This window comes from Dendropsophus ebraccatus, chromosome 3, assembly GCF_027789765.1.
Source record: "Dendropsophus ebraccatus isolate aDenEbr1 chromosome 3, aDenEbr1.pat, whole genome shotgun sequence".
NCBI classification, from domain to species: Eukaryota; Metazoa; Chordata; class Amphibia; order Anura; family Hylidae; genus Dendropsophus; species Dendropsophus ebraccatus.
Genome location: NC_091456.1, coordinates 92675546 through 92695037, shown reverse-complemented (window position 1 = coordinate 92695037; position 19492 = coordinate 92675546). Strand labels below are relative to the sequence as shown.

General features: G+C 44.4%; 1 protein-coding gene across 1 annotated transcript; it reads right to left on the bottom strand.

Annotated features, from left to right (window-relative positions):
• Positions 1–1088: 1088 nt before the first annotated feature.
• LOC138785836 (uncharacterized) lies at positions 1089–11654 on the bottom strand. Its single transcript, XM_069962209.1, has 4 exons — positions 10353–11654; positions 5066–5240; positions 2533–2708; positions 1089–1808 (listed from the first exon to the last, which is right to left on the bottom strand). The coding sequence occupies exons 1-4, from the start codon at positions 11625–11627 to the stop codon at positions 1617–1619; spliced, it is 1818 nt and encodes a 605-aa protein (XP_069818310.1). The 5' UTR covers positions 11628–11654; the 3' UTR covers positions 1089–1616.
• Between the last annotated feature and the right edge of the window lie 7838 nt (positions 11655–19492).

The window sequence follows — 19492 nt, the reverse complement described above, 5'->3', positions numbered from 1 at the left end:
GATTTTTAAAAACTTTTTTTCTTCATTTATGACATTCACCGTGCAGCAACAATATTGTTATATTTTAATAGATCAGACCATTCTGCATGCTATGATATATAAGATGTTTAATTTTTTTAAACATATTTTTATATGGAAAGGAGGTTGTTTAAACCTGGGGTTTATTTTTTAAGGGGTTTTAAGAACTTTTTAAAACAGTTAAGATATGCAATCATTGCATCGCATACTGATCAGTGCCATCTGCGATCTTCTCATAGAGCCTGCCTGAGGACAGACTATCAAAAGATGGCCAATCAGACAGGACGGAGAAAGAAGATCTCCGCTGCCTGTCAGTGTAAGTGATAGGAATCCCAGCAAAATCACTTACACCGACAGGGGATCAGTCAGCGATAGGTGCTTATCCTGTCACTGATATACTTAAATGCCGCGATTGCTATAGATAGCAGTGTAAGTTAATGACAGGCAGCTGTGTGCACTGGTATCCCCTGATATCAGTACACTGGGGGCGCTAGGCCTGCCTGCAGTGCACAAAGCGGCCCTATTTGCACATCAAGAAACTGGCGCAGATGGCAGGAACTGGAGGGCGATCTAAAAAATGGACACCACCACTGGGATCTATGCGCCAGGTCATATAAATTTTTTACGTTTTGGTAAATTCGCTTTAAATAACAATTCCGGAATATATTTTCTTAGCATTTAACATTTCACATTTCTATGATTCCTTCTGGAAATGTATGAATAAAAATGACAAATAGGCGGTACAATTCCCTTTGTCAAAGAGGTGTATCTGATACAATCTGCACTGAATATGGACATACACACACACCTACTGGTAAGGCCTGGTAGTCTATTTATTCATACATTTCTAGGCGGAATAACAGAGGAACAGCACAACACCATTTTAACAAATTACATTCCTAATTTATTATTTCCTTGAAAATATAAGTATTTACTAAAACAGACATAATATAAGAACAGATAAGTCTTTCATCTTTTCTCCTGAAAACCAGTGACATTACTGAGGCACACAGAAATTTTCTAAGTGCAGATGAAGACAAAAAAAAAAAAAAAAAAAAAAAAAAAAAAAAAAAAAAAAAAAAGATTGTGGCCTCAGCAAATACTACAAGGTGACTAGGCAAGTAAACTTTTTTTTTTTTTTTTTTTTAACTGGAGAATAGGACATCAATAAATAACTGGTCTGGGCCCTTGGGTGGCCACATAGTTAAAATACATTTTAGTCTGATTAGCATAATAATTATTTTATAGAAAGTTTTTTTGCAGACTTTGCATTTGGATTTTAAAGCATCAACCTCAGGGCACCATCTGACAATGACCATTTAAAAGGTCAGTCAAAAACCTATCCAGAACTCAGTGCTACTGTCCAGTCTAAAGAATGTGGCTGGCATCCACTAAAGATCAATGAATGCTCATTATGATGCAATCAAATGAAACATTATTCTCTCCAGTTTCATTGAAAGGATAACAAGCATATAAATTAGTAAGAACCAATGGCAAAAAATTCCACCAAGGACCTTTAAATATGAAAAGGCATTATCCTAATAGGCCATCCACAGGTTTTTTTAGGTGAGAATATTGATGAAAAAGGACCAATATAATTATTCACTTTTAACAGAGCTTTCTAAAAGCAGCTGTGCAAGAAATTCCTTGGTGTCTTGGATCCCAGACGAAATCTCAGAGCCATCCTTTGTCACATGTGTTCCAATCAGAAACAGCTTCCTATTTTCACAAATCTCAGACAAGGCAAGAGCATCATGTATCTCGGGGATGTGATGGGCATTTTCTAGGTCCTACAGAAAACAGCAAATATTACTGGATATCACTGACACTTAGAATCCCCACCCGGCACTTAAAAGGTTGCCCAACCATTAACAGTTTTCCGCTAGCCACAGGAATAGGTATATAATGAATGTGTGTGTGTTTTTGGGGATGGGGGGGGGGGTAGGGGGGGAAGGGGTCCAACTACTGGGACCTTCTGTTACTTTAAGAACATCAAAATAGGCCAAAATTGTGGCATATAAATTTGCATCCAGGCCTTTACCACATCCTTCCGTCATCTAAAGTACATACGTGTGATGCAGCACACGTTGGCCAATTCTTGCAAAATGTTACCAATGGATTATCCCCATGCCATCAGCCAGAGCATGGGGACAGATCTTTCTCTATATTCAAATTGTGAGAGATCAAATAGATTAATTAATCAATGCAACTGAAGTGGGGATAATCCACTGGAGACCAGCTCAATGACTTGTCCCGATTAAAGGTTCCCTTTAAATGTCACGACACTGTCTTGTACGGCATGCCAGCAGGATACAAAATAAATGGTCTATGGCATGAATGGGTTTTATTCCCCAGTATCTTTTTGACTGAATATTTTGCATTCAACTAACTATTCATTTTTTTTCATCTCATACTCTCCATACTATGATGTAGTTACATGAAATGTTTAAAATAAATGTATTCATTTTACATTGGTTCTATACATACTTTAAAATCAGCATGCACCATGAATACCTGTTTATTAGCAAGTACTATAAGAGGAAGAAGAGAGTCTTGCTGGATCAGTTGATGAAGATGTCTTTTAGCGAGTGGAAGGCGACCATGATCAGCAGAGTCCACCACAAAAATGACAGCAAATGCTCTAGAGAGGTACATTTTCCAGTAAGGACGAAGCTGCTCACTTCCACCAACTGTGCATCAAAAAGAAAATATTCGTTTAGCTTGGCATACAAGTGTTAATGCCGTATTACATGGCTTGATGTTCTGGGGGAAGTGAGCACAGACCTGTCAGCCAAGTGCTCTCTTCCGTTTCGTTGCCTGCTCACTGCCAGGGGCGGCTGGAACGATGCTTAGATCATTCAGGTGGCCCATTGAAGTCAGACATTGTGCTGCCGCTCATATTACACAGAGTGGCGCAGTACAGACTGTTGCTGCATAAATCGTGGTCTTTCAACATGTTAAAAAAACGTGATTGTCCGACATTGTGCTTGTTGGCTGATCGTGGCCTTTTAACACGTGCTATTACACTAAGTGATTATTGGCCTTAGCGGCTGGTAATCGACCAACTAAGGCTGGTAGTCTTTTAGTGTAATAGGGCCTTTACTGAAGACAGTGCCCCACAGACTCCCATACAATGTCAGTCTTAAAGGGGTATTCCCATCACAAGTAACATAGTTAATCTTATGGGACTTGTCAAGTTAAATATTTTTGCAAACACATTCATTTGCCTCCTTCTCCCGATATGCTGCTCTTTTCCTCCGCTTGTTGACAGCTTCTTCTCTAGGTTACTGACCACCAATCTGCTCTACAATCGGTGGTCTGGCTGGTGTGTGATTATATACAGTATATGTATACACACACACACACACACACACTATATCTATACATCTTCATATACACCAGACAGACCACTGCTTATAGAGCAGGGCAGTGGTTGGTAAGCAAGACAATGAGCTGTCAACAATGGGAGAAAAGTTTGGTATGTGAATGTATTTGCAAATGTATTTAACTTCATGAGCCCTACCAGTTTACCTATATTATTTGAGATCAAAATATCCCTTTAATCCTTACTCTCCTAGACAGGAAGAAACCTATGCAAGGTTTTCTTCTATTTATTAAAAAATAAATAATAATAAAATCACAGATCTACATGGCAGATACAGTGTTAGATCCGCCAAAAGAATGTATTAATGCCTATTTTATTATAAGGCCTGGTACAAAACAAACTTACCCTTACTTTGATTTGGCCAGGCTATTTAGATGGAAGGCTAAATGGAAACACAATCCTTGCCTAAGTTGAAGGAAAGCTGAGCTCTGGCTATAAAATTATTTATAGCATTAAACTTTTTTTTACTTCAATCTTTAATTTATAATTTTTTAAATAGAAAAAAAGATTCATGTTTTAAATCATATAGGATCAAGAACAGTACTTTTGAATTATTCCAAACAGAGGGGTATATCCAGGAAGATTACATCTATACCAAATTTCAACAGGGGGTATCCCCAAGAATGCTTCCAGGTCATCAAATGCTTCTTACACTGGACCCGCTAACATTTATCCCCTTGCAAAAGATACTGCTTCTCCCTTGTCCATGATTATTTTTCATGTCTCTATGCATCTAAAAACTACCACTACAAACCGATTTTGTTCTCAACAATCTGTGATATTACCTACTAACACTTCTGAAGAGAAATGACTCAAGCCATTTATTTATTGTACTAGCTGGAGCAGTGCACCCTGCGGCCCCCAACACCTTACAATCCATAACCACATTCATCCCACGAATTAAGCGGTCATGGCCACACTCCTATTTTTGTGGGTGCCCTTTCCTCACATCCACTGAAGTCCGACTTGGTACAGCGAATTTCCCTATATTAGGGACCTTATCCACTCCATCTGCAGAGTCTTCAAACTATCGGGCATTCCAACTCCCATACCCTCATGTGCCACAAGGGCTGAGAGTCAGATCCCCCGATTCTTGCACCCTTCTGCGGCAACTGAGGACCCCTGCCAAGAGTCCCCACCACCAACCAGATTATACCACTCATTCTGTGGGGCGCCCACCTCTATTTTCATTTTATTTCAATTGACCTGCTTAGCCACAATTACTCAACCCATTCACCCTAAGAGGCCACTGACCACAATGCCCCAACCAGCACCCTGCTTTATCTATTACTATATCTCCACCTAACCTACTTTTACTCTTCATTTCGCCATAAAATTCTCTTTACCACATTTTATATTCATTACCTCTATACATGGACATGGATTGGCAGTCTCTCAGCCCCAATTTACAATCTTGAGCCCCCTCCAGCAATCCCAGAGTATACCCCCCCCCCATTCACATCTCAATCTTTGTACAATTTTACCCCTCTTCATCCCCCATATCCTCCTTTTCCTCCTTCCCTGATCCTATCATAATAACCAATTCTAACCTTATTACCCACCCATCCCCAACACCCCCCCACCCCTAGTTGCCCCTGGCGAGAAGAGAGAACCAACACACACACACAAAAAAAAATAAAAAAATTATAGCATTAAACTTACTTTCCAAAAATTCCATTTTAGAATTGCCATTGCCGATGCACATTGCATTAACACCTTCTGTAGGGGTTGTGACAAGTTTTCCTTTATTGGCTGAAATACAGTTCAAGATGCTTGTCTTTCCAGATCCATCCAGTCCAAGCACTAAAACCTGCTGCTTGCATTGTGCATGATTTTCCTATTAAAGAAGCAAAGAAGTCAGCAGTCAGTAAAGCGTAAGGCTACATGTGCAAGATGTAATTATATAGCGCATAAATAATGCCCTATAATACATTTATATGCTAACATTATACATACACAGCAGATACTCTTTTCTAATGCTGCCCTTACATAACTTGGACATTACTTATAAAATCCAATGTATGACCATTATGACATGGCTTTTAATGTCAGATTATCAAGAACTATATTGACTTTATTTTGTTCTATATGGTTCATGTATACTGTTAACCTTCAGTTCAAGAACACATAGAAGGAAAATGTACATACATATGAAGCACAAAAAATCTTGGCGTTTTAGCATTGTTCAAACACTGCAGAAAATGACAGCAGCACATGTAACTCCTCCTTTATGTTCTACTTTTTTGGGAACAGATACTAAAGCAAGGCTGTCCAGGACAAGATATGAACATTCATCCTACCAGGGCTCTGCTTACATTCCCTGTCTATATTAATTACAGTGCTGTAAAATAGTTAGATCCCTTTATAGCCAGAGAAAATTTCATAACAGTCATGATGTTACCTTATATTCCTGCATGTTTGCATAATGGTATCATGTAAAAATGTAAGAACATAATTGATAAAGGAAATAAAAACCTGCTAAAGTTATATGAAAAAGATTTCTTGTTACAAAGTAAAGTTTTGTCTTAAAGGGAATCTGTCACTAGGTTTATGTTGCCTTAAATAATGGCGGCATAAACTAGTAACAGAAATGCTGAACATTTATTACTTACATCATTGTGTTCAGCCGTTCTCCTAATATGCAGGAGAATGGGATTCTTGCCACACCCTTCAAACTGCTGTTTCTATTTTCTGCTTGTCATGAATAATGAGGACTACTGGGCTCATGTGCGTAATGGAGAGGACTACTTATTGTCCATGTTATTCAAGGAGATATCTCTGGATCAGCTGCACAGGACAATGTAAGTGATACATCATTATTTTCAGATTCTCTACTGACTCTTTAAAGCAAAGATTAAACTAAAAGATTGGGTTGAAAGCAGTAGTAACAATATATGTTAATTAAAACAACCAAAATACTGTCCATGGATTATTCCAGGACGCTATTGTGATGTGCTCTCTGGATCGATCACCTCTCCGAGGGTCCACTTCAACAAAGTTTCAATAATAGCAGCTTATTAGGAAACTGCGGTTCATACACATTCCCATTGTATTTGTGTACCTTCACTAAAGCCTAAACTGTTTCATCATTTCCTATTGTTATTTTCCTATATCTATGTTTCATAGACATGCACTAATTAAATGGACCACTGCAATCTCAATATATCTGTAAAGGAGTTGCCCCTGTAGTCAATGCAGTCACAAAAGTCTGCTATTATAAAATGCATGAATAAATGAATAAAGGTATACAGTGTAATTTTAGGAATGGCTAACTAAAGGTATGCACACAAGTGAAAAAGAACATCCATTCAAAAGAGCCCTCCAAAACATAAGCAGCACTATAATACAGGGGAACACAAAAGACATTACCCTTCTTGTCTCCATGGCTTCTTGTGTTTGCTCATGACCAAATGCTTGATCTCCTGCTTATAACAACAACAAAGCTCAAATGGAACAAGAGGTAGAATGAAAATGTGGTGACGTAGCTAATGGGAGCCGCCATTAATAAGATTTGGTTAATGCAGTTAAATCTAATCCAGCTCTGACCTAAAAGCAAACACACCTTTACATACCTGAATATACACTGTGCATCATGCTAGCAGCAGAAAAAGAAATGCAAGAGCATGATTGGCGAAGTTATCAAAGACAAAGGATGAGAGATCTAATAATACATATATCTTGTGACAGATAGTGTAGACTTGGCTTCCAACTAATGTACTATGCTACAGAAGGGGTCAGGGCGCACTGCTTTTCCTCTCTTTTAGGCCCCCTTCATACGTCCAGAAAGATTCCGGACCCATACACTTTAATTAAGGGCCTATTACACGGGTCGTTAAGAGGAGCAAACGAGCGCTCTCAGCGCTCGTTTGCTCCTCGTTGCCACCGCTCTTCAACGCGACTGCAGCGAGCGGGAGAGTGCGGGAGGGGGCAGCGGGGAGCTGCCCGGGTGATTGCTGATCGTCCGGGCAGCCCATAGGATACAGCAGCGTCTGCTGCCGATGCTCCTATTCAACGGAGCACCGGCAGCAGATTGCTGCTATATCAGTCGCTTGTTTTTCAACATGTTGAAAAACAAACGACTGCAACGATCAGCCGACATGAACGATGTCGGCTGATCGTTGCACTCTATTCCACAGGACGATTATCGTCCGTAGCGGCCGATAATCGTTCCATGGAATAGGGCCTTAAGTCCCGAACACCCTTCCGGGTGTCCGTTCCGGAAAAAATATGACGTCCTATTTTTATCCGGAATTCTGACCCGAACGCCCCCATAGAAGTCTATGGGAGCGCCGGAATCACGGGCACTTTCCTCAGCATTCGGCTCCCGGCATCTGGAGAAGTTGGTCTTGGAAAACATTGTATGCAGCGAACCCCAGGGCAGCACTCCAGATATCGAATGCCGAGTGTTTGGGTTCTGTCACGTAGCCGAATACGGACACTTTTTGGAAGTTCCCATTAACATAAGTTAAAAGGAACATGTCAGCAGTAGTAAGAAGGGAACTTGACGAACTGTTCAGGGTCAGCAACGTTCTCTGAACCACAACAGGTTGACTCCCAGCAGCTGGAGCATTCGGGTACAAAGAAAGTTGCCGAACATGATCAGTTTGGCAAGTTCGCTGAACACTAGTCAGCAGAAAATTAACAGTTGTTTAAATCAAGTCTATGGTAAATATATATATTTAAGAATTTTAGGTCATTTTATTTCTAATTTTCCATTTTACTGTCGACATTATAAAATAATTCTGAAATCTTGCAGTTTTCATTGTCAACGCTCGGTCTAAAGACCCTTTTACACGGGCCGATATTTATCAGTGAACGCCCCCCAAACAAGCGCTGATTAGCAAGATCGGTGTTTCCTTGCAATGCAAGGCACAATTAATCGTGTGTCAGGGCCATGAGAAATGAACAATGTATCATTTTTGTGACCATTAAATAGACTGTTAACGGCCACAGTGAGATGTCTTGTGGATAACAAGGTTTTATACGGGCACACAAAAGATTAAATTACCCAATGAGTGGGCATTTGCCTGTTTACACCTGCCGATAATCGAGTATATAAGTGTTCCTAGGATTGCTCTTTAGGGTCTGTCAACACATACAGACTCGCAGCATAAATCTCGCTGCGAGTTTGGCAGTACGCCTGGACCCCGTGCAGCAAGGAGAGGTAATTTATACACGCTGCGGAGCAGGAGCCGAAGGGGTTAAAGGGGTACTCCAGCAGGGGGGATGTGCTATTTTTGGATCTGGCCAGGGAGGAGATGGCTGAGGGAAAAGACGTCCACTCACCTCCCCGGATCCAGCGGTGGGTCCCGTATTGCGACGCTCTGGTCACTGGTTCCCGGGCGCTTCGGCCGGGAACCGGAGCGCCGATATACAGGATCCGCCGCTGGATTCGGGGAGGTGAGTGGACGTCTTTTCCCTCAGCCATCTCCTCCCTGGCCAGATCCAAAAAGAGCCCCCCCCCCCCCCGCTGGAGAACCCCTTTAAGGCAGAATTACATACTCACAGTGATCTTTCAGACAGCTGCGAGTATGTTGTGACAGGAAACTGCCAGGACCTGCCAGACTCGCAAGCGAGATTTATGCTGCGAGTCTGTAAGTGTGGAAAGACCCTTGGCAATAATTGCCCTGTTTAAGGGTCCATTTACACAGAAAGATTATCTGACAGATTATCTGCCAAAGATTTGAAGCCAAAGCCAGGAATGGATTTGAAAAGAGGAGAAATCTCAGGCTCTTTTATGACCTGTTCCCTGTTTATAGTCCATTTCTGGCTTTGGCCTCAAATCTTTGGCAGATAATCTGTGTAAATGGACAGTAAAAAGGCCTTAAAAGGGTAGTGCGGCGGTAAAAAATTATTCACAGAATAACACACATTACAAAGTTATACAACTTTGTAATGTATGTTATGTCTGTGAATGGCCCCCTTCCCCGTGTCCCACCACCCCCACCCGTGTACCCGGAAGTGTAGTGCTTTATACATACCTGATCTGTGCCGACACGCGTCCGCCATCTTGTGCCAAACGTCATCTTCGATCTTCCCGAGTGCCGGCCGCGTCATCAGCTGCTGAGCATAACTGTGCTCGGCCAATCGCGGCTCAGCGGCTGATGACACGGACGGCACAGTTATGCTCAGCCAATTGCCTAGTGGTACAGTCACTTTAAAGGGATTATCCAGCGCTACAAAAACATGGTCACTTTTCCCCCTACTGTTGTCTCCAGTTCAGGTGCGGTTTGCAATTAAGCTCCATTTACTTCAATGAAACTGAGTTTTTTAAAACCCCACCCAAAGTAGAGACACGAGAGGGGGAAAAGTGGCCATGTTTTTGTAGCGCTGGATAACCCAGGCAACAAATAGCAAGTACTCTTTTAGTTAGGGTTCACATGTAGTGTTTTAGTCAGTATTTTTACCCAAAGCCAGGAATGGGTCTAAAAACACAGAAAAGAGGTGCAGATCTTTCCATTTCATTCTCTCGCTTTGTCGGGTCCACTACTTGTTTTGGCTAAAAATACGGACTAAAATACTACATGTGAAGTGAACCTAGCCAGAAAGTGAGATCATAAAGTGCCTCATTCCTTGAACCAAAAAGGTAATCACTAGAAACTAGCGTGACTCAAGCATGCTCAAGTTGGATCACCCTGCATTTGAATACCGGTGGCTGAAGAGGCAGGATCCCTAGTTGCAGCCCTAGGGAGTTCTAGAAAACATTGATACAGCCTATGGCCTTATCCATGTTTTCCCAGACTCCCTAGGGCCGCATCCATCTTCTTCAGCCAATGGTAATCAAATGCTGAATTGCACTCCTCTCTAGTTATCACCAAAACATCAATGAAACTACACTTTAAAGACCTCTTGGGATCTCTTTCCTGATGTTCCAATATTCTTTCAGATCATCAGCTTTCACGTCTAGTCACATAGGAACTACCAGAAGTGTCTCTTAAAGGCTTCTCACCTTATGCTGTGCGTCAGCAGCTGAAACAGTGTCACTCAACCCTTTTTCCATAGGTGGATCTACCAGAGATCTGGGAGGCTGAGGAGTCTCCTCTTTGGTCTGTACTGATGAGGTCTCATATTGCTCTAATAATGGTGAGCTTTCCACATTGTGAGATTTCTTGTATGATACTGAGGCATCTTCCTGAGAAAAAGCAGACTTTGGGTTTGCACTCTTCTTCTCTGAGGCAATAGAGGTGACTGGAGCTGCTGCACTCTTCTCCTCTGGGGTAACAGATGTGACTGGAGCTGCTGCACTCTTCTCCTCTGGGGTAACAGATGTGACTGGAGCTGCTGCAGTCCTCTCCTCTGGGGTAATAGATGTGTCTGGAGCTGCTGCACTCTTTGGGGTGATAGATGTGACTGGAGCTGCTGCACTCTTCTCCTCTGGGGTAATAGATGTGTCTGGAGCTGCTGCACTCTTCTTCTCTGGGGTAATAGATGTGACTGGAGCTGCTGCACTCTTCTTCTCTGGGGTAATAGATGTGACTGGAGCTGCTGCACTCTTTGGGGTAATAGATGTGACTGGAGCTGCTGCACTCTTCTTCTCTGGGGTAATAGATGTGACTGGAGCTGCTGCACTCTTTAAGGTAATAGATGTGACTGGAGCTGCTGCAGTCCTCTCCTCTGGGGTAATAGATGTGACTGGAGCTGCTGCACTCTTCTTCTCTGGGGTGATAGATGTGACTGGAGCTGCTGCAGTCCTCTCCTCTGGGGTAATAGATGTGACTGGAGCTGCTGCACTCTTCTTCTCTGGGGTGATAGATGTGACTGGAGCTGCTGCAGTCCTCTCCTCTGGGGTAATAGATGTGACTGGAGCTGCTGCACTCCTCTCCTCTGGGGTAATAGATGTAATTGCCATGCTCTTCTCCGTCACCATGACAGATGTGTCTGCACCTGCTGCACTCTTCCTCTCCTGTACTTCAGAGTTGATATGACTCCCACCCTCCTGTTGACAGACAGGTGAGCCACCTGGGGGCGCTATGGTGTCACTTCTCTTGGTGCTCCCGGCAGTTGGTACTGGCGTTAGGTCTTCAGTCTCCCCTCTGCACACTTGCCTTGCTCCCCCATGATCCTCACCTGCTTCTTTTTCCTCTTCCACACTGACTTCCCCCTGGACCTCCTGCGCTGCAGCCTTGGACCTCCGGGCAGAAACGTACCTCCAGGTTGCTAGGGCCACCCCTCCGGTAGCAGCCAGAAGAGCCGCCGGCAAGCCCATACTACGGAGGACCGACATACTCCCCTCGGTAGAAGCTGGAATGTAGTTGCCAGAAGTAGGTGTAAAGGACCTTTGAAGACGTCATGACCATGTGACCAATCTAATGTGTGGGAGGAGCTATCTTCTGTCTGCAAGGCTTTTTATGAGGCAGCTGATTTCCCAGGCTTTGTATGAGACATCAGTATAGTGAGTGCAGTGTATACAATCAGCAGGAGGTTAGCCACATTGAGGGCACTGTTCTGCAGGGTCAGTGTGGCTGGGTGCAGTTATGTGATGTTCTGCAGGGTCAGGGGTGTGTGGGTGCAGTTATGTGATGTTCTGCAGGATCAGGGGTGTGTGGGTGCACTGTTATGAGATGCTCTGCAGGGTCAGTGTGGCTGGGTGCAGTTATGTGATGTTCTGCAGGGTCAGTGTAGCTAGGTGCAGTTATGTGATGTTCTGCAGGATCAGGGGTGTGGGTGTGCACTGTTATGTGATGTTCTGCAGGGTCAGTGTGGCTGGGTGCAGTTATGTGATGTTCTGCAGGGGTGTGTGGGTGCACTGTTATGAGATGTTCTGCAGGGTCAGTGTGGCTGGGTGCAGTTATGTGATGTTCTGCAGGGTCAGTGTGGCTGGGTGCAGTTATGCGATGTTCTGCAGGGTCAGTGTGGCTGGGTGCAGTTATGTGATGTTCTGCAGGATCAGGGGTGTGTGGGTGCAGTTATGTGATGTTCTGCAGGGTCAGTGTGGCTCGGTGCAGTTATGTGATGTTCTGCAGGATCAGTGTGGCTGGGTGCAGTTATGTGATGTTCTGCAGGATCAGGGGTGTGGGGGTGCACTGTTATGCTATGTTCTGCAGGGTCAGGGGTGTGTGGGTGCAGTTATGCGATCTTCTGCAGGGTCAGTGTGGCTGGGTGCAGTTAAGTGATGTTCTGCAGGGTCAGTGTGGCTGGGTGCAGTTATGTGATGTTCTGCAGGATCAGGGGTGTGGGGGTGCACTGTTATGTGATGTTCTGCAGGATCAGGGGTGTGTGGGTGCACTGTTATGTGATGTTCTGCAGGATCAGGGGTGTGTGGGTGCACTGTTATGTGATGTTCTGCAGGATCAGGGGTGTGGGGGTGCACTGTTATGCGATGTTCTGCAGGGTCAGGGGTGTGGGTGCAGTTATGTGATTTTCTGCAGGGTCAGTGTGTGTGTAGGTGCACTGTTATGAGACGTTATGCAGGGTCAGGGGTGTGTGGGTGCAGTTATGTGATGTTCTGCAGGGGTGTGTGGGTGCACTGTTATGAGATGTTCTGCAGGGTCAGGGGTGTGTGGGTGCAGTCATGCAATGTTCTGCAGGGTCAGTGTGGCTGGGTGCAGTTATGTGATATTCTGCAGGATCAGGGGTGTGGGGATGCACTGTTATGTAATGTTCTGCAGGATCAGGGGTGTGTGGGTGCAGTTATGTGATGTTCTGCAGGGGTCTGTGGGTGCACTGTTATGTGATGTTTTGCAGGGTCAGGGGTGTGTGGGTGCAGTTATGCGATGTTCTGCAGGGTCAGTGTGGCTGGGTGCAGTTATGTGATGTGCAGGATCAGGGGTGTGGGGGTGCACTGTTATGTAATGTTCTGCAGGATCAGGGGTGTGTGGGTGCAGTTATGTGATCATCTGCAGGGGTGTGTGGGTGCACTGTTGTGAGATGTTCTGCAGGGTCAGTGTGTGTGTAGGTGCACTGTTATGAGATGTTCTGCAGGTTCAGGGGTGTGTGGGTGCAGTTATGTGATGTTCTGCAGGATCAGGGGTGTGGGGGTGCACTGTTATGCAATGTTCTGCAGGGACAGGGGTGTGTGGGTGCACTGTTATGTGATGTTCTGCAGGATCAGGGGTGTGTGGGTGCACTGTTATGTGATGCTCTGCAGGATCAGGGGTGTGTGGGTGCACTGTTATGTGATGTTCTGCAGGATCAGGGGTGTGGGGGTGCACTGTTATGCGATGTTCTGCAGGGTCAGGGGTGTGGGTGCAGTTATGTGATTTTCTGCAGGGTCAGTGTGTGTGTAGGTGCACTGTTATGAGACGTTATGCAGGGTCAGGGGTGTGTGGGTGCAGTTATGTGATGTTCTGCAGGGGTGTGTGGGTGCACTGTTATGAGATGTTCTGCAGGGTCAGGGGTGTGTGGGTGCAGTCATGCAATGTTCTGCAGGGTCAGTGTGGCTGGGTGCAGTTATGTGATATTCTGCAGGATCAGGGGTGTGGGGATGCACTGTTATGTAATGTTCTGCAGGATCAGGGGTGTGTGGGTGCAGTTATGTGATGTTCTGCAGGGGTCTGTGGGTGCACTGTTATGTGATGTTTTGCAGGGTCAGGGGTGTGTGGGTGCAGTTATGCGATGTTCTGCAGGGTCAGTGTGGCTGGGTGCAGTTATGTGATGTGCAGGATCAGGGGTGTGGGGGTGCACTGTTATGTAATGTTCTGCAGGATCAGGGGTGTGTGGGTGCAGTTATGTGATCATCTGCAGGGGTGTGTGGATGCACTGTTGTGAGATGTTCTGCAGGGTCAGTGTGTGTGTGTAGGTGCACTGTTATGAGATGTTCTGCAGGTTCAGGGGTGTGTGGGTGCAGTTATGTGATGTTCTGCAGGATCAGGGGTGTGGGGGTGCACTGTTATGCAATGTTCTGCAGGGACAGGGGTGTGTGGGTGCACTGTTATGTGATGTTCTGCAGGATCAGGGGTGTGGGGGTGCACTGTTATGCTATGTTCTGCAGGGTCAGGGGTGTGTGGGTGCAGTTATGCGATGTTCTGCAGGGTCAGTGTGGCTGGGTTCAGTTATGTGATGTTCTGCAGGGTCAGTGTGGCTGGGTGCAGTTATGTGATGTTCTTCAGGATCAGGGATGGGGGGGTGCACTGTTATGTAATGTTCTGCAGGATCAGGGGTATGGGGGTGCACTTTTATGCAATGTTCTGCGGGGTCAGGGGTGTGTGGGTGCACTGTTATGTGATGTTCTGCAGGATCAGGGGTGTGGGGGTGCACTGTTATGCTATGTTCTGCAGGGTCAGGGGTGTGTGGCTGCAGTTATGCGATGTTCTGCAGGGTCAGTGTGGCTGGGTGCAGTTATGTGATGTTCTGCAGGGTTAGTGTGGCTGGGTGCAGTTATGTGATGTTCTGCAGGGTCAGGGGTGTGTGGGTGCACTGTTATGTGATGTTCTGCAGGATCAGGGGTGTGTGGGTGCACTGTTATGTGATGTTCTGCAGGATCAGGGGTGTGTGGGTGCACTGTAATGTGAGGTTCTGCAGGGTCAGGGGTGTGGGTGCAGTCATGTGATTTTCTGCAGGGTCAGTGTGTGTGGGGGTGCAGTTGTGTGATGTTCTGCAGGGTCAGGGGTGTGTGGGTGCAGTTATGTGATGTTCTGCAGGATCAGGGGTGTGGGGGTGCAGTTATGTAATGTTCTGCAGGATCAGGGGTGTGGGGGTGCACTTTTATGCAATGTTCTGCAGGGTCAGGGGTGTGTGGGTGCACTGTTATGTGATGTTCTGCAGGATCAGGGGTGTGTGGGTGCACTGTTATGTGATGTTCTGCAGGGTCAGGGGTGTGGGGGTGCACTGTTATGCGATGTTCTGCAGGATGAGGAGTGTGTGGGTGCAGTTATGTGATGTTCTGCTGGGGTGTGTGGGTGCACTGTTATGAGATGTTCTTCAGGGTCAGGGGTGTTTGGGTGCACTGTTATGGGATGTTCTGCAGGGTCAGGGGTGTGTGGGTGCACAGTTATGTGATGTTCTGCAGGATCAGTGGTGTGGTGGGTGCACTGTTATGCGATGTTCTGCAGGGTCAGGGGTGTGTGGGTGCACAGGTATGTGATGTTCTGCAGGGTCTGTGGGTGCACAGTTATGTGATGTTCTGCAGGATCAGGGGTGTGTGGGTGCACAGTTATGTGATGTTCTGCAGGGTCAGGGGTATGTGGGTGCACCGTTATGCGATGTTCTGCAGGGTCAGGGGTGTGTGGGTGCACCGTTATGCGATGTTCTGCAGGGTCAGGGGTTCTGTGGGTGCACTGTTATACTATGTTCTGCTGGGTCAGGGGTCTATGGGAGCGTTCACACTGAGTAAAAAAGGCGGAATACCGCCTGCTTCAGTGTGCCTTGCGTGTTGCCGCTCTCTGCTCAAAAAAATTAACATGTCATCCGATTACATCATCGATCTAATTACATCATCAATGACATCATAGATCAGATGACTTCATAGATGACATCATCAATCTGATAACATAATTGATGACTTCAATCTGATAACATCATCGATGACATCATCAAGGACACCATCGTTCTAATGACATAATTAATAACTTCATCAATGACATCATTGATATGATGACATCATCAATCCAATAACAATGGATTACAACATTGATGATGTCATCAGATGTGTGATTGGATCAATAATGTAATTTATGATGTTATCGGATCAATAGTGTCATCAATGATGTAATCGGATCAGTGATGTCAGCGATGATGTCATCAATGATGTAATTGATGTGATCGGATCAATGATTTCATCGGTGTGATGTAATTGATGATGTCGTTGATTATATAATTGGGTTAGTGATGTCATCGATTATGTGAACAGGTTGATGATGTCATTGGATTGATTATGTCATCGATGGTGTCTTCGGATCGATGGTCATAAGATGAGGTCATTTGATCGACGATCTCATTGCTGATGTCATTGATTATATCATAGTTTTGATTATGTCATCGGATAAAATATGCAATTAGATTGATGATTTCATCAATTATGTAAGTGTTGTCATCAGATCAATGGTATCGGATCGATGATGTTAGCGATGATGTCATTGGATTGATGTAATAGGATTGATGATGTCATTGATGATGTGATAGGATTGATATAATTGATGATGTCATCGATGATGTCATAGGATCAATGATGTAATCGGACTCATTGGATCAGTGATGTCATCAATGAGTTAATCGATGATGTCTTCGGATTGATGAAGTCATTAATTACGTCATAGGATCGATCATTTAATCAAATTGATAATGTTATCAATTATGTTATCAGATTGATTATGTCATCAATTTTGTAATCAGATTGATGACGTCATTGATTATATATTCAGATCGATGATGTCATTGGATCAATGATGTTATTGTATCGATTATGTTAGTGAGATGTGTCATTGGATCAATTTTTTTATTGAATCATTAATGTCATCAATGATGTCAGCGATGATATGAGGGATGCTGTCCTAGCGATTGATGATGTCAGCAACGGTGTCTTTGGATCAGTGATTTTAGCAATGATGTCATTGATAATTTCATCGGATTGAGCATGTCGTTGATGATGTCATCAGATCTATAATGCATCAATGATCTAATCAGAGTGATCATGTCATTAATTATGTAATCAGATTAATGATGTCATAGATGATGTAATCGATCATGTCATCGGATCGTTGATGTCAGCAATGGTGTCATCGGATCGATGATGTCATTGATGATGTCATAGGATAAGGTCATCGGATCAATGTCATTGCTGATGTCATTAGATCAATGATGTCCGCAATTGTGTCATCGGATAGATGATGTCATCAGATTGATGTCATTGAATCAATAATGTCATTGAATCGATGATGTCCTCGGATCAATAATGCAATCGATGAGGTCATAGAATCAGTTGTGTCATTAATTATGTCATCAATTGTCATAGTATCGATGATGTCATCAATGATTGTTTGCACCTAGAACCAGGTGAGCCTGTTAGCAATTTTTTCCCCTGCTACTTCAAAATGTTAAAATTAAGTTTCATAGAAAATTTATAACATAACACAAAATGTATATATTTTATGTTTTATCAATCTAAGGACCTTTCCTCCCTATATCGGTAATAAAACACTGGTCCTATTAGATAAGGGTGGTCGGAGAGATGTTGGCAGTCACTATCTGGCAGTTTGTTTCTGAGCTGGAAAAGTCCATTGTGTGTGTGTGGGGGGGAGATCTGTGCTGTTCTTTTCCTGGATGCTGGATGACTGTATATGAGCAGCAGTTTAATATGGAGATATCCTGTGTAATATAGAGAAGTAGGAGAAGACATAAGTAGCGTAGCAGTAAACTACTGCAGTCATTGTGGGTTTTTTTCTCTCTGAGAGAAGATTGTGTGTTCTTCTTTAGTTTGCTATGGCTGCAGCAGGCTGTGTGTGTGTTAGAGAGAGAGAGGCAGAAATAAAGAGGTATTCTAGGCAACAGTGAAAAATCCAAGGGGGGTGGGGGGGGGGTGAGATCATAATAAAGAAGTCCTATTTACCCCTCCCCATGCCCCCACATTGCAGTGTCATGGCCTATGGTCCCCGGGTGGGTCCCAATCCTGTGATGTCACAGCCCCACTCAAATGCCCGCTCAGCGAATCCATAAGTGAGTCTGGGCACAGCTGCAGTCACTGACTGGCTGAGGGGGTAGTTACTGTAGGGCCGTGATGATTCAAGAGTGCGGACGCTGACAGACAGCTGATAAATCTGGGCCTATGGCTGACCCCACTATATAGTTTTAGAGCAGAGTGGTGGTCGGTAACCTAGACAACGAGCAGTCAACAATGGGAGGGGAAAGAGAAGCATATCAGGAGAAGGAGGCAAGTTTGCTAATTGAATGTATTTCTAAAAATATTTAGTGTCACTGTCGTTATAACTTTCAAAATCTTCTTTTTAGTCTCGTGCTGGTTGGAAAAAAGAGACCAAACACACGAAGTGCCGGCCAGTACAGAGATTTTTGGATTAATGTGTCCATCAATCACATGACTGCCTTCTCTGTGAGCGCTCAGATGACCCAGGAAACACTGGACTCTGTTTAGATGCTTTACTAGATTTTGAAAGGTATAAGACACTTTTGAATAAAGTGGCAGCTCTGAGAAGAATTGGTTGGAAGCAAAACTGCTTATGCTATCATCCCCCTGAATCTGCATCAGTTCTTACAGTGTTTCCTCCATTACTACTGTCACTGTGATATCACCATACCAAGGACAGAGGATCTATAGCAGGAGGGGGAAATCGCAGCTGCATAAACATAGCCTAAAGCTAACCATTTACAGAATAGAAAAAAATTGCACCTGACTAAAGCAGTGGGATTTGAAGACTGTCTTGTGCATGAGAGCCTGCTAAAGGGGCCCTGATGGTGGGAAATAAAGGGGCAAAATAAACAAGTACAGTGAAACCTTGGATGACATGGTCTGAGAATGTTTTACAAGCCAAGCTAAGAATTTTAAGCTGGTCTTCATCCTGATACTGTACTGCAGTGGCAGTTTTCAAAAAACTACCATGTGTGACTCCAGCGTTATCCCAGAAATCCTTTGCACTGTTTTTGGATTTCATGTTTCTCGCTTGGAGCTGCAGTTGCTAATTTGTAATGCTTGGGGTTGGACTGGACCAGAATCAGTACTACCTCCCCATGGCAGCTAAAACATAGCCCTTTTTTCTTCTGCACAGTAGCTCATAGGTACTGTGATCAGAGGATCAAAGTGCAGACAAGTGGCTGTGGAGTGACTAAGCATGTGTTTCCACCAGTCCTACTATATTTTCCTGCATATAAGACTACTTTTTTTTACCCAGGAAAATCTTCTAACAAGTCAGGGGTCGTCTTTTAGGGTGGGTGCTGAAAAACTTCGGAACCGGACTGGAGAGTCTGCAGTCGCCACATAAGGTGGGGGGGGGGGGGGGGGGGGGGGGGGGGGGGGGGACTCAAAAACAGCCGCATCCCCGCCGTATGCGGCGCCCGGAGTATTGAGGGGGATAAAAAAAACAAAAAAAAAAACAGTACAGTGGCGCTGTGCCCAGAAAAACACACCTCTATCAACTGTCTGACCCGCCCTTGAATCCTACTGGTATTACTGTACCTCCTTCCCTGCCTCTCAGATTGTGCTGC

Bases quoted from the DNA above. Each gene is read 5' to 3' on its own strand.
- LOC138785836 (XM_069962209.1), bottom strand. From the start codon at position 11,627: ATGTCGGTCCTCCGTAGTATGGGCTTGCCGGCGGCTCTTCTGGCTGCT. The intron at 2,709-5,065 runs GTAAGTTTAATG...TTTGATGCACAG, and splicing joins TAAAATGGAATTTTTGGAAA to TTGGTGGAAGTGAGCAGCTT. The intron at 1,809-2,532 runs GTATTCATGGTG...TGTTTTCTGTAG, and splicing joins TAGTACTTGCTAATAAACAG to GACCTAGAAAATGCCCATCA.